Below are 15,332 nucleotides of genomic sequence, written 5' to 3'. Positions count from 1 at the left end.
AGTTCAACTCACAGTACATCACCGCTGCTAGATCCAATACACTGCCATGGCTACCAGAATGCCAAATTTGAGGCATCAGTAAAAGTAAAGCAGAATTTACTTAAAAAAAAAAAAAAAAAAAAAAAGTTAATTTGGGTGAACCAACCCTTAGAAAATTCTATCCATAACTTAAGGGTTGTAACATGACAAGTCACTGAACTCTTCAATGAAACTTCATGAGCACCTTCATGCCCACTGTTGCATTTGTTTTAATAAACAATCCTTAATACTTCCAGCCAGGTGTCTGACTAAACTGTATTTATAACTTTATTATTCCAACAGTTTTATTTCTCTCACACACACACACACACACACACACACACTTAAATGAGGTCAAATCAAGGCAAAGCTCATATCTTGTGCAATTAGAACGATGAAACAGCTGAGGAATACTGAGGTTCATACTGTTGCTCATACTGTTGCTCTAAGGCGTCTGGGATCTTTAGTCACACCAACAGATCAGTGTCCTACTGTAGAGAGTGGACATTGTTGAATGAGAATTCTGGAACCAGATAGCGGCAGACTCCTGAGGCCAGAGCCGGTCCAGCTTTTCCAGGTAGACGTAGGGAACTGCAGGAGACGAGCAACAGATCACATGACGGTACAGCTCGCTTCCTTAGATAGATCCTGAAAAATAAACGGCAGCGTTATCTCATTTAATCCTCATGAGACAAGCGCTGTTGGGTTAGCATTGAGCATGCAGTTGGGGGAAGGTATGGCAGATGAGTCTGGAGCAGGGTGTCAGGTGATTGCAACAAGTCACTTTTCAGTGTACTGTTGCATATGCCAACTGTACGAGCTGGTGCCACTAGCTAGTTAGCAGCCCTATTAGCTGAATGTGAGCTAGAATTACGAGGGGAGGTTTATTTACGCCACTAGCATAGGAGCTTTGGACTGCCGGAAGGAGGAGGTTTTCCAGGCAGGGACAGGGCACCCAGCAATGCTTCCAGGGGAATGGGGCTGGAACGAGCCCTAGTGGGCAAGTGGGCTAAGCAGCCTCCCAGTGACCACGGCTGCCTCAGAGACAGAACAGACAGAGGCCAGGCAATTTACAGCGGCTCCGACCAGGACTCTGACCCCGAGGACAATGAAGACACAGTGGTTTAATGCGTCACAAAACATGTATTAGGCAAGCCATGCATCTTGTAACTAGTGCTCAGAGCTGTTAACACCAGGTACAAGCAGACGGGAAAAGCTGCATCCCCTTCCTCACCTACTGTACAGCATGTCATCTGCACTCAAGAGACAGAACAACACTTCTTCTTCTTCCTCTTTGGCTTCAGTGCGGGCAGGAAAAAAAGGGATGTCAGGTTTTAAATACTAAAGCATTTGTGCTTGTATCTGTAAAACGCCTTACACTTCATACTGACGTTATGGAACTGTTTGGCATTTACCTGCTGTCTCCGGAAGTGCTGGATGTCGCTGCCTGCGACAAAGTCTTCATCAAACTCCAGTTCAGTTTCCTCATCACCTCTGCTCTGCATACACACCCTGCGCTCGGCTACCTCCTGAAAAGGGATCACATTACTCCTATGGTGAGTTACATCCATCAACATTGTAAGATAGCAGAGACAAAAAGATTAGGTACCCTGAACAAACACTTCATCCATAAATCATTGACGACTCATTTATAAAAAGGTTAATGCTACTTGTTGGTGGTTTTATTTAAAAAAGGAAATTAAAATCAAAAAGTCCTTAAACTATACAGATTTAGACTGCAGTGATTGTGTACAGCAGCTTTCTGGGAGTTTGCTTCACTTACCTCGTGGCTGGAGTTCAAAAGGATCACCCTAACATCAGTGACGGGGCCCCAGCTTCTGTGGCCCTGCAGAATCAGGTCTGCAGAATCAGCTTCTGCCTCCGAACCTGCTGCCCAAATCTGACAAACACGTTAAGGCCATTAAAATAGTCACCAAATCTCGTTTTCCCACCTAATGATCTTCTCAAGAAAGTGTTATGCAGGGGAAGTGAGAGAAATACATTTAAACATAACATTAACTACTCACTGTGAGTGTCTGCCCACCAGCCAGGATGCAGGAGGAGGGGATGTGGAAGGAGATGTCTCCAGAGTCTGGGTACATCCTCTGAACCACCCAACCACCCAGTGGCTGATCCTGGAAATGCAGCAATGAGAACAAGAAGCAGTTAAAATGCTGCATGTAGCTTAGAGTTCCACTGCAGACACATTTTATGTAAAAATACTGCTATGATTAATATTGTTTAACATGGTTTTTGCCACATACGCAATTTGTTACGTACCAAATCTAGCTAGGTACGTTTAAATCTCAGATTTTAGCAAAGTCAACAGGCATCTCTCCTTCAGTAGAGGAATGTGGAAATGCCTCTGTAGTGACAAACTTTGCACAGATACAAGTTAGTAAAGTCTTGGTTTGGCAATTTAGGCCATGCTTTCCTTTACTGAAGATAAACTCCAGAGGTCTCTACTGTCTGGGAGCTGTGTACTGTCTGGGTGCTGCACCGAGCTTTCATAGTCGAGTTCCGTAAATGGCAGTGACGTTAAGAGTTAATTAGTAGCATCTGAACAAATTCTGATTTGTAGAAGAAAAATTGTGATTTCAATGTCATCAATTTTTCCCCTCTACCCCTGGGAAAAAAAAAAAAAAAAAAAAGGGTCAACAATCGAAGCAGGAAAGTCAGGGATATCCTGACTTAGTCTTTAGTATGGCTTAAGCTCCTGACATAACCCTGATGACATTATGACGTCCTCAAGGCCATTTTCTTGACGAAGCCCCTCTTTGTCCACAACTGTGCCACGATAAAGTGAAACTGGGACATTCAACCTCAAAAAATACAAATGAAGACAAGCCCCCCCAACTAAACAGCCTTACCATTTCAGAGTTGTTCTTCAGTCGAACATATTTCCCATCCATGTCGACCTCTGCCACGCTGACAGCACCGTGCTCTGTTGAACGGCTGGACATTTTATAGGCGGGCGAGCTGCCAGAGGTGCCCTCATGTTTCCGTTTCCTCCCTCTGAGCTTTCGGCTGCTGTGTTCATGTGTTCGAGGTATGGCCGTACGCTGGGATGGGCTCGGTGACAGCTGCAGTCTGAGAGGAAAAATCCCATTTAGATAAACAAACAAACAAACAAACAAACAAACAAACAAACAGGAAGTAAAAGCACCAGACAGTGATCCACGTACATCCTTTGTTTTGATTTATAAAAGCAGACCATAAAATGGATGAAGCCTTGCTCAGCTGTAGCTGAGGCACATAGATCGCAGCCATACCTCTGTTCCTCCACCTCCAGCATCTTCCTGTAGGCATTGATCTCCATGTCCAAAGCCAACTTGACATCCAGCAGGTTCTCATAGTCTTCCAGCTGGCTGTACATCTGGCTTCTCATGCTCAGCAGCTCCTGCTCCTTCTGATACAGTTTCTGCTGCCAAACCTCCCGTTCCCTGTCAAGAGTCCTCTCCAGCTCCTGGAAGCGGCCCTCCAGCACCATTTTCTGACAGAGTAAGAATACAAATGCTGAATACATCCATCCATCCATCCATATCTATATCTATATATCTATATATCTATATATCTATATCTATATCTATATATATATATATATATACACACACACACACACATAAAAATAAAAAATGGAGATTGTAGTCTAAAATTACATTATGCATGCCTAGTAAGTTTTCAAATTGCTCGGAAAGTGATCCAACAATATTGGTCGCCACTGTTCTTAGTGTGGATGGCCCTTAAATGTTATTAGTGTGGGGATTTAATTTATTTCGATATGTTTCCATTCACATACCCTACAAAAGGCAAACACTTTCGTCTTATCCATTATGTTCTGTTGCTGAATGGGAACCCAAATTGTTCCCATACTGATTTAAAGGATGCAGTAGGGTAGTGAACGTCAACTGGCACATCCAGCCCACCAGAGATTTCCATCTGGCCCCCAGAATATTACTGAATTCAGGAATAGCCTAGTGAAGAGGAAAAAAGTATGTTTCTATATTTATTTATTTTTAAATCAAATTCAATTTTATATATTTGTATAGCGCCAATTCACTTAAAGAAACGCCCTCTGAAAAGTAGCTTGTGCCATAGCCTGCCTTCAATCAAAAATGACGATAAACTTGTTGCTCTCATTTAACATCTTTTATTGTTTCACATGCTAATTTTATCTAAAGTCGTTTTTCCACAAATGTCAAAACTGTCCTTGCTTGGGCTTTGCACACAATTGCGGTGTCTCATTAACCCTCTGCCAAAACATGGACACGGTGAACAACAGTTTTAGCAGACAGAGGTATCCGCTTAACAGACAATTATCCTGTCCATGGATTTGTCAGTGGCAAGTTCCTCCAGAACAGCCACCATGCACTCCTTGAAAACCTCAGCATCGGTAAATGCTTGTTACACTTGGAGAGTACCCAGGCAGCCTGTAGAGACGCACTTGTTGCCCTCTCTTGTTCAGTTGAAGTTCGGTTAATAATTCTGCTGGCATGGGAGTACTGAGATTTCAAAGCAGCAACTTTTCTCTAACGGGTCTCTGACTGTTCAGGATACGACTCCTTTGTGTTGTGGTGACGCCTCAGATTATATTCTTTAGCTTTAGTTTCGTTGCAAATGAGGCACACAGGTACGGCATTTCTAAAAGTTGGTACTATAATACATACTTATCAGTCCATTCTTCATTAAAGCTGTGGTTCTCTGCATCAACTTTCTGCTTAAGGCTCTTCGAGAGTGCCATTTTTCATGCTTGAAACATATTCAGATGGCCTTTCTCCTGCCAGTGTTCTCCACAAACTAAGACACTGCATGTGACAGTGATGGACAGCTTGACAGCCTCACAAATATGAAGCCTAAAATATCGCTATCGCCCCCTGGTGGCTTGCTGCAGTACAGGTAATATGAGCCTGTTAACACTGACAGAGGCAAAAAAAAAAAAAATTATTATATATATATATATATATATATATATATATATATATATATATATATATATATATATATATATATATGATGTGAAGTTTGGTCCCACATTACGTGCATCAATCTACATACATCTACATGTAGTCTGTGTGCATTGGATCATGACTCCCATCCTACCAACTAGTACAGTTGTGTAAATCTCATTGGTCTATTGTGTCTCCATCCGGCAGGAACAGCAACTGCAACACCAGACCTTTGAATAGCTGAACAAATCGGAGATGTGGTTGCTGACTCTGGAAGGACACTGCAAACATGGCTTTTTGGGACTTCAAAATTCTATATACCGGATCCCGTTTTGTTCACAGATCTCGTCAAGTTTTGCTACAGACTGCACTTACATCTTTCTGGTACTGCTGGAGCTGGGAGCTGAGGGACTCCACTCTCAGCTTGGAGTTTTCTAGTTCGTCTTTGGTGGCAGATGCTACGTCATTTTTCTCCAACGCAGCCTGCTGGGCATTCTGTAACTATAGCACAGAAAGAATTCAATGCAAACATGACAAATTTTTCTGTTTGTACTTTTGAACTAAAGGTCCATTCATCTTGAGTTCTGGGTTTGTACCTTTGAACTGAAGGTCCTGTCCATCTCGTCTTTGTACTGCTGCAGCTGAGACTCGTGATCCTGACGGAGCTGCTGCATCGTCTCAGCCAGTTTGCTCTCAAACTCTCTCCTCCGTCCGGATTCCACCTCCACTAGGCGGCTCTCGTGTCGGCTTCGGATCTCAAAGATCTCCTACAAAACATAAAACAACAATTTTAACAATACAGAAAAAAAAAAAAAAAAAGAAATGATCACACTCAGCTGGAAATCTTGACTTAAACCAAGTCTTTTCTTTCTATGGGGCATGCCACTGTGTGTCCACTGTGTGTGATGTACCTGCTCGCTGATGTTCCTCTGGAGTTCGAGCTGCTCTTTCAGTGTTTGCACCTGGTTCTCCATTTCCACCCTCCTCAGGATCTCAGAGGTCAGCTGGTTCTTTGTGTCTGCCAGTACACCCTCTACCTGGTGACCCCACACACACACACACACACAGAGTTAAAACATACAGTAACACCCAACACAATCCCAATACTGGCTTCATCTTGCTGTAAAAGTGGAAAAATTAAACCCTTCTCCACGGCATTTCTTGTTTTGTGATAATTAAGACCAAGTCAATAACTATAGCCACTTCATTATAGAGGGAAATACTACTGTATTTACCACACTACAGTTATCACAGCTTCTTTGAAAATATGTTTTACACAATTTTCAATATAGACAAAATCATAACAAATGAGTTTAAACCAACAACCACTACCTACAGCAGTAATAAAGGGTTAATTTAGCAGCTCAACACTAACACAGTAACTCTGCAGTCATGCTAGTGCGGCTGTACTAATGTCAAAAACACAAACATGCTGCTGTTTAGCATACCATTTTCATCATCTTGATTCAACATGTTAGCATGCTAACTTCTGCTAATTTAACACAAAGTGCAGCTGAGGCTGATGGGAATGCGTCAGTGTCGGCAGAATTCATCCTCAGGGAAACACGAACGTCTGTCCAAACGTTCATGCCAATCCATCCAACACAGAGTGGTGGGCTGAGGACATTCCATCTGTAGAGCCACCCTGCTAGTGTGGCTAAAAATAACCCTCCCAACACTTGTACAGCTCACCAACACATTAGATATCTAATTTGTTTAAGCCACGACAAACTGTCATTTTTACATTTTTCTTTGTGTACGGGTTACACAAACTAAGTACAATGTGTTCATTCGTGAGCTTCGGCGATGCCAGTGTTATTTCAAAGTCTGTTACCTTGACACTATGAGTTTCTCCTTACTTTAAAAGCTGCAGTAGGTAACTATTATAAAAAAGATTTCTTATCTGCTGAAACTTTCACTCTATCCTGACAGTAGAACACGAGACAGGTAATGTGTGAAACAATCAGGTTCCTCTGGCTCCTCCTAGAGCTCCTGATGGTATTTGTAAGAATCCTGAACGATTATCTGTCTCATGTTCTACTGTCAGGATAGAGTGAAAGTTTCAGCAAATATAACAAGAGTTATCCTTTATTTTTTATTTTATTTTAACCTTGCAATGGTTAAGAGATGACTCCACCCTTACCCCGACCTCAAACACTTCTCTGCTATGGTAACCATTCAGCTCTAGCCATAACTCTAGTGGGGACCACTACGACACTTTGGACAGACTTACTGCAGGTGGGTTTTCTCATTTTTAAAAAAAAAAAACAGCCAGGCTAGCAGTTTGACTGATTCCAGTCTTTAAGCTAGTTTTTTCTTCCTCCATTAGTGCAAATTAGCTTGCCTATCAACATAATCCAACTTGTTAAAACAGAAGATTTTGTGATCACACTAATACTGCTACTGGTAACTAAACAATGAAACCTCCAGTTAGCCTCGTATATGCCCTAGCATGTGTACATTTAGTTTTAGCTCATACATTTTTCAGCTGGTCCTGGAGGTCAGTGAAGTCATCATCTAGTCTCCTGTTTTCAGACAGCAGCTTTGTGTACTCAACATCCTTGGAGCTCAGAGCCGCCTCAAACTTCCTCCACTGGGCCAACGCATTTACCAGATCACTCTCCTTCTTCTGGTTCCTGAGGCAGGAGAACAATCTTCATTGTGTGCACCATAGAAGACATTTTCTCTTACATCACGCCAAACTTCATTCAAATATCTGCACTTCTCAGTTTAGTTTAACATACTTCCATTATTAGTTATAATCCTATCCACGATATATTTCAACCTACAATTCCACTATTACAGAAAGATAGATGAAGTTAGACTTCTGACAGAAAGTCCATATTTTGTTTTCCATCTAACATACAGGGGAGGGTCTGGATAAACGCTCATGTTGTGGCATGGATATATGTGTTAAAGGTCCAGTGTGTAGGATTTAGTGGCATCTAGTGATGTAGTTGCAGATCGCAACTCAGTCGTTTCACCCTCCCCTTCCACGCACAAAAAACTTGAATGCCACTATCTAGAGCCAGTGTTTGGTATGTCCCTTTTGGGCTACTGTAGAAACATGGCGGTTCAACATGGCCGGCTCCATGGAAGGCGATTTGTGGAGTCCGAATAGAACAGCTCATTCTAAGGAAAGAAAAACACGATTCCTATATTCAGGTGATTATACACTAATGAAAAACACAGCCATGAATAATATATTCCATTTCTGACAATAGATCCTGGACCTTTAACTTGTGTCTTTGTAACATCTTATTTATTGAACTAAATATAAATTCAATTTTGACACCAAACTGGGCAGGTAGGTTTTTTTTTTTTTTTTTTTAAAAAGAGTTGGCATACCACCACTAGATCCGCCCCTGCTTAAATACAGAAAATTAAAGAATTACAATTGCCAACAAGAGCTGCTTTAAGTGAATTTCAAACCAAACTCAATTGAATGTTTCCTTGTCTGCCAACATGTATACACAATATTATTGTTGTTATTCACTAGTTAATTAGGAGTATTTGATAAGTTCGGATACTGTATGATTGAGGCTTAAATAAAATTTACTTTTTACAGAACTTTTGGCCCCCATCTCAGGGGCCAGTGGGGAGCTGTGTGAAACAGCTATAAAAAGTAGGAATGTTACGGACATACCTGCTGCTTGGTGCATTGAATTCTCCCCGAATAACACACCGGTACTCAAGAATTTCTAGAAGTGTCTCAATTTGTGTTCTGCGGATGTGTGCGTCTAACGCCAAGCAACACTGCATTAAATACGCTGATTTTTAAGCGGAGTCTGGCGTACCTGCACGGTCGCGTATGGCTACATCCTAACACTACTACCTGGCTTGAAGTTTCCTGTATTCGTCGCAGACATTTCCATAGTCGATCTGCAGACGGGCCCTCTCTCCGGCCAGGCCGTCCAGGGACTTTCTGACATCGGCCAACTCCTCTTCGTACAGCCGCCGCACGTTGCCCATCTCCCGGCTCTTTGACTCGTCCTTTTCCTCCAGCTGCATCAGCATGGAAGACCGTTCACTTTCCAACTCCTGGACCCGCTGGATGTAGTTGGCGAGGCGGTCGTTGAGGTGTCGGAGGTCATCTTTCTCCTGGAGGCGGGACAGACAGGTCGGGCTGGTGCTGGATGTAGGCAGGCCGGTGGCTGCGCTGCGGCGGCCGGCGGAGCGGCTGGAGCGGCCGCCCGGGCCGGCAGGGGTGGAGGTGGCCGAGGCCATGGTGGTGGTGGTGGGCTGGACGTTCCTGTAGGCAGGGTCCACAAGTGATCCGGATAGTTTAATCGATTCAAAAAGGCATATACAAAACTATGGGCCGCAGTAAGATACACCCATCCGAACGAACACAAGCGATGGATGCAATAATGTTTAAAAGGAATAAAAGTCACATTGAAGCGCTCCGGTAAATTCACAGATCATCGCCGCAAACGGACAGCCCGGATCTGCTGCCTTCTACCCGTTAAGTGTCCTTTTTCCTGAATTAAAGATGTCCACAGCTGAAATGAATCAAATTTGACGAGTTGACGCACTGAGAACAAGTGAAGTGCGCCTCAACGCAAAGTGATCCTAAATGACGCAGCACATTTCCGTGTTTGATTTTCAAAATAATACTGTAAAGTTAAAAAAACAGTGTATTTACTATGTAATCTAAGGTAAATTCAAATGTACTTTGCACAACATACTTATTGTAACAAGTAGCCTGTCATTGTCACCGCGGGTTTTATGTTAGAGTAGTGGTTTTCAAACTTTTTCACATCAAGGACCCCTGACCGGAATAGCCATACATTGTGTTATTTATGGATACAATTATAGTCAAAAATAAATTATTCCCTTTTTTCTAAAAATTTAAAATAGAATTTGTTTATAAAAGTGCTGAAACCGGAGAAGAGATGGTGGCAGATGAAATCAGAACCTATCAAAATTAATAATTAAAAATGGAACAGATAAAGTCAGTAATAACTAAGATAATGAAAGAGTGTATAGAAGAAAAGTACGTCATGCACTGAAAAGGATGAAAATGCCACTAATATTGACAAGCCGTTACGACTTTACTTTGAAGGAAAACCCTGCCAACTTCCGTTATTTTTTTGGTGTAACTCTGTGTAACTTGACAGGAGTGAGATTCCTGCAGGACATCAGCTGATAGAGATGACTGGCCGAAAGCCGGGAGCTGATGTCACTTATCACAAGACTACATTTAAAGGAAAGGGTTGTTTACACAACTTTTTGAATTCTACTCTTCACCCCGTATATTTAATGTAAAAGGTAACACATTGCGAAACAGTGTCTAAAAAAGTAAATGTGTTTATTTAAAAAAATCTGCTCATATTCTGACCCACATTTCAAATAGGTTGAATTAGAGTTAAGTTTCATTCTGGTCCAGTGTGCAACTGCTACAGTGTGATGTAAACCTGAAGCCACCAGTGCACCACTGTCATTCTTCACTGTAAACTTTACAGTGAAGTATGACAGTGGATCCCAACCTGGGGGTCAGGACCCCCGTTAGGGGTCGCCAAAGCTTCATGGGAGGTTGCCAGGGCTTCTCGATTTGAAGGCTTACTTACTTAAAAAATATACACAATAGGCCTATATCTCATCATCATATTCATTCCTGTGACAAAAATGTAACTCATTTGATTCTTTTGATCGATTATATTTTAAAAATTTGATTTCTATTTAAATACATTTTTATTTCAATCTATAAACTTTGAAGACCTGAACACAAGCTAATAATCTCAACTCTTTGGGTCCATTGTACAGTTTATCAGTTGTTCTCTGTTATGCACTGAATGTAATATAAAATAATCCTAAACTCCTCATTGAGATTAAGATCTCTTTTCCAAGAGAGGCCTGAGAACAATAGGCATACACATCACACAATAGACCAAGAATTAATAAAAACAGGTGCAAGGAGCGCTCACTCGGTAGAGCGTGCACACCATGTAGGCTTTGAATTCAACCTGCGGCCCTTTGCTGCATGTCGGTCCCCTCTCTCTCTACCTCCTTTACTGTAAATCACCAGTCCTACCTGTCTAATAGAGAGCCCCAAAATATACATAAAACAGGTTCATCACAGAAAACATTAGAAAACAAGTCTTTCAAATCTCCACTCAAGTTTAAAGACAGTTTGCAGTTCATTTCATGTCATTGATATAAAAGGGGCATTCCTGAAACCAGTTTACATCAGTGAATGCAAGAGGGATATCTAATGCAGTGGTTCCCAACCTTTTTCCCTAAAGGAGCCCTTTTCTATCATGGAGTAAACTGACTCAGTGATGATGATGGATATTTCATATTATATTCAATGCATCACAATAACAGTAGAGAACAGCTGATCACAATGAACTTGGAATGAGCTAAAAATAACAATTTCATTTAGTTTTCTTCACAGTAATGAATGAATACTGTCTGTATAGTTTTCTTACAAGCCTTAAAATGAAGATGGTCTTTTGACCCCCCATGAAACTTTGGCGACCCCTAGTGGCCTGGTTGGCAACCACTAATCTAGGGTTAGGTAGTTACTAGATTTAAATGAGAGTAGCAATGTGAGCTTATTTGGAAGCGTTAACAGTAGAGCTTTGTAAACATGATTTCTTCTTGAATGTAAAATTCATCCAACCCTTTGACACAGAGAACACTGATCGGTATGAAGTCCATCCTTTGTGATAAAACATAATGCTCAATAGCTTTACAGCTGCAGAAAAACAGACATCCTCCTAGTTCTACAGGAAGTCTAGTTTGATTTTGAATTTTTGAGTCAGATGTTGAATATGGATCTTGGAAGAGAATCTAATGTCAAGCCAAATTCCTACACTCTAAAAACAAATGTTCTGGCTAAAAAAAAAAAAAAAAAAAAAACAGTTTGCATCAATTGTTTTGAGTTATGTAAACTATTACTGCAATTATGTTCAACAAATGCACTATATTGAGTTAGGGGAATTATATTGTCCCCCTACAATCAATCAGTTTAATGAAAACAAGTTTTTAAGTTGAGGCTTCCCATAAATTAACTTGTTTCAACTAGTTTTTCCCACATTATTTATGTCAGCAAAACTCACTGAAATAATGTTTGCAACTTCAAACCTCTTTTCATTGAGCAGATATGTTTAACATACATTACATTAGTACATTCAATGCTCATTTTCAGAGTCCAAACAATTCTGCATGTGGCATTGAGGTTATTAGGAAACAAAGTAAAAGGCACACAGGGAATGTTAAAACAAAAGGACAGATTGACTAAAGAACTGTTCAAATACAAAAAATACAACTAACAAGGGGTTAGATATAAGAAACAAAAAAAATTAAATAAATAAATAAATTAAATAACAATTATGTTGATAGCAAAACAAAATGTATTGACCAGATATCCCCTCCCCTCCTTCCCCTCCTCCCTACAAGTCATTTTTGTGATTTGAATTGTCTCATTAAATGTAGTTGCATAAGTGTGGATGAAAGGGGGCGCCAGAGCTCCATCACACACACATAGTGATGCCTTGTACTGGACAGCTTCCAAGTGTGTGTGTGTGTGTGTGTGTGTGTGTGTGTGTGTGTGTGTGTGTGTGTGTGTGAACTCTCCCTCAATGATTAAATACATAATAATAATTCAGTTTGTACAATGTGGTATCCATCTATTCATATACAATATGATCTATTTACTAGCTGCTTCTAAATGGTTGTTACATTTTCTGTGTGAACAACTGGATAAAGCCTGCAGTATACTGTGTAATTGTATTATGATGCAGTCAGTTTACCATGCACGACTACAAAACCATTCTTCAATCTGCTCACAGTCTGTCCTCCATGCAGCCCTGCATACAGTGTGTACAGTGTGTTTCCATAGAGCACAGCTTTGAGGACCTTGAGGTCATCTGCTGACTGAAGCTTTTTGATGTTCTCATTAGTCAAAGTCAAAACCAGTCCCTTCATACACTGCCAGCTTCCATTCTTCACCTCATAATAAAAGCCTAGGGGTGGTGGTGTGTGTGCTGGGCCGTACTGTACACACACACCCTTTGATCCCTCTTTTGGATGGCAGGGAGCTCTGTTTGGCTGAACTATGGGAATAATCAGGGTGTGTATTGCACTCAGGTGAAGGATGGATGCTGACAGAAACCAGGCTGCTGGATGTGAAACTGGTCTGATTGGGACGCTGGAAGGCTGGAGCTTTTTGCTTACATTTTATGCATTGTCTGTACTATGTGTGTATGTGTATATGTGTATGTTTCTGTCACCCTCTGGGGAAAAAATCTAATCTATCTTCAACCCGCAGCTGTTTCAGCAAGTTTACAATGCCCCTGTAAACCTTTTCACTGTAAGATTCTGAGAGAATGATTCCATATTCATGATAGGCCTGTCGGGATTTTTTTGAATTTCATATGGGGTAATGGCGTGATATGTACAGAAATATTGAGAGAGAAAAATTCTCAGTTAAATTAAAGTTTTATTGTGTGTTTTGTCTCTTTTTGGCAAATGAATTACACTAAACTGTAATGCTGGCAACCAGTGGTAAGGTGCATTACCACATCTGTGCTGGAGTGTGAACCACACAGCGGGAATAGAGGGAAACAGATGATTCAAGATCTGGTTATGGAAGCCGTGAAAGGCAAGGGACTTGTGAAAATAAATCAAAATTTTCTTTTTCCACATCAGTTTATCGTTTAAAAATGTTTTTCCACCTGTGAAAACAAAACAAACTAAAATTTAAGCTTACAGAAGATCATCTTGAAATAAATCATTTCACCTTCTTTCACAGGATTAAAGTATTAAGTAATTTAGTAAGAAAAATGGTCATGACAAAAAACAAATTTGCCTTACAGGGCTTACATAGCCAGTGGACTATTTACACAATATTATCATATTTATATTATTAACACAATATCAATATTTCATTTTTAAATTATCATCAATATCGGTATATACTGACATGCTTAATTCATGTTATTGCCAACAAATCCCATGACAATACAGAGGAAAAATATTTAAGACTGACTCTTAAACCCACCCTGTATATATGCATTACATTAATGCACTCCTGTTTTCTGTACAGTTTTCTTGTCTTTCTTATCTTTATTTATTTATATTTTAAAAGTACTTTATTTCTTGTGGGATTTTTGTGTGATTTGTATATTTTTGTGTGATTTGTCTATTTTATGCCAGCGGCTCTCAAACTGGGGTCATAAACTGTTGATTTTTCAGGTTGATGTCAATAGAGACAACCAGTAGTAAAGGTTTGTAATGTCCATATTTATAGTCATTTGAAAATATGTCTTCCTTATAAGGCTTGAATGGCCCTACCATGTAAATATTTGTTCCTTTCCTCGAGAATGTGTTGATTTTTCAATTGTTGGTTTTATATAATCCCTCAAAGCGCTTTAGCCATGAAACTTGAAAAAGTTCAATAGGACTTTGCCAGTCTTGTTACTGTTCATTTTCTGAAAGCTTTAAGATCTGTTACTTGAAAATTAGAAATGCTGTGAGGTCAAAATGTAATCTGAATAAAAATGACCCTGTTTAAAAGTATAGAAATGGTATTAACATTTATTTATTCAAATTTAATTTGTTTAAGTTCATTTCTATGAAACTCGCCTTAAGTATTTAGGTTGAAAATTTAATTCCTACGGCATCTAGGACTACAAATGTCAGTAAACATAATGTTTAATCGGCATGAGGATTATAAGGGGGTCCTTGGAAAATGTTCTCCCCTGTAAGGCGTCCTTGGCCCCAAAAAGTTTGAGAACCCCTGGTTTATGCACCAAGACAAATTCCTCATATGTGTACAAACCTACCTGGCAATAAACCTAATTCTGATTCTGATTCTGATTCTAAGATATATCAGGCTCTGATACACACACAGTACATTGTTGGTTTGAACCTTTTCGTGGGACTTCTTGACGAGGGAAAATGTACAGGAATGCCAGACTTTTTAAGAAAAACTCTTTAGATTTGAGAATGGCCTCCATTGTAAGTTGGCTTATGATGATAATGGTGGTACGGAGTTTGATGAGTTGTTTAGAAGCAGCATGCCGTCCCTGGGAAGAAGTTTTAAAAGTACACCAAAATGTGCTTTAAGTATTAAAAATAGTCTTCATTATGCTGGCAGAATGACCCTTGTCAGTGTTCTTATATTATATATCATAATACTAATGCATACACTGTAAAAAAGAAACGTCAGGAAAGAAACTCATCATTTCAAGGCGACTGTCTTCAATACATTTTTTAAGTTTTAAGTCAAACTCAAACTTCCAGTTTTGAAAAAATCTGAAAAGAGTTTTGCCGACCAATAATCTTTTGTTGAGAAAATTAACTTTATTTCTTTAGAAAAACTTAAAGTTCAGAGTGAGCTGTGAACTGAAAACTTAAGTT

At 40.1% G+C, this 15,332-nt stretch overlaps 1 protein-coding gene across 2 annotated transcripts; it reads right to left on the bottom strand.

Annotated features, from left to right (window-relative positions):
* Positions 1-276: 276 nt before the first annotated feature.
* Positions 277-9,516, bottom strand: lmnl3 (lamin L3). Of its 2 annotated transcripts, XM_051380015.1 has the most exons (12): positions 8,800-9,516; positions 7,444-7,600; positions 5,876-6,001; positions 5,561-5,731; positions 5,340-5,465; positions 3,291-3,511; positions 2,889-3,108; positions 2,046-2,153; positions 1,802-1,918; positions 1,434-1,547; positions 1,253-1,316; positions 277-666 (listed from the first exon to the last, which is right to left on the bottom strand). In XM_051380015.1, the coding sequence occupies exons 1-11, from the start codon at positions 9,189-9,191 to the stop codon at positions 1,278-1,280; spliced, it is 1,791 nt and encodes a 596-aa protein (XP_051235975.1). In that variant the 5' UTR covers positions 9,192-9,516; the 3' UTR covers positions 277-666; positions 1,253-1,277. The 2 variants fall into 2 exon arrangements, with proteins under 2 accessions (XP_051235975.1, XP_051235976.1); XM_051380016.1 differs by lacking the exon at positions 1,253-1,316.
* Between the last annotated feature and the right edge of the window lie 5,816 nt (positions 9,517-15,332).

This window comes from Dicentrarchus labrax, unplaced genomic scaffold, assembly GCF_905237075.1.
Source record: "Dicentrarchus labrax unplaced genomic scaffold, dlabrax2021, whole genome shotgun sequence".
In the NCBI taxonomy this organism is placed as follows: Eukaryota; Metazoa; Chordata; class Actinopteri; family Moronidae; genus Dicentrarchus; species Dicentrarchus labrax.
This window is presented reverse-complemented; position numbering and strand designations above follow the sequence as displayed.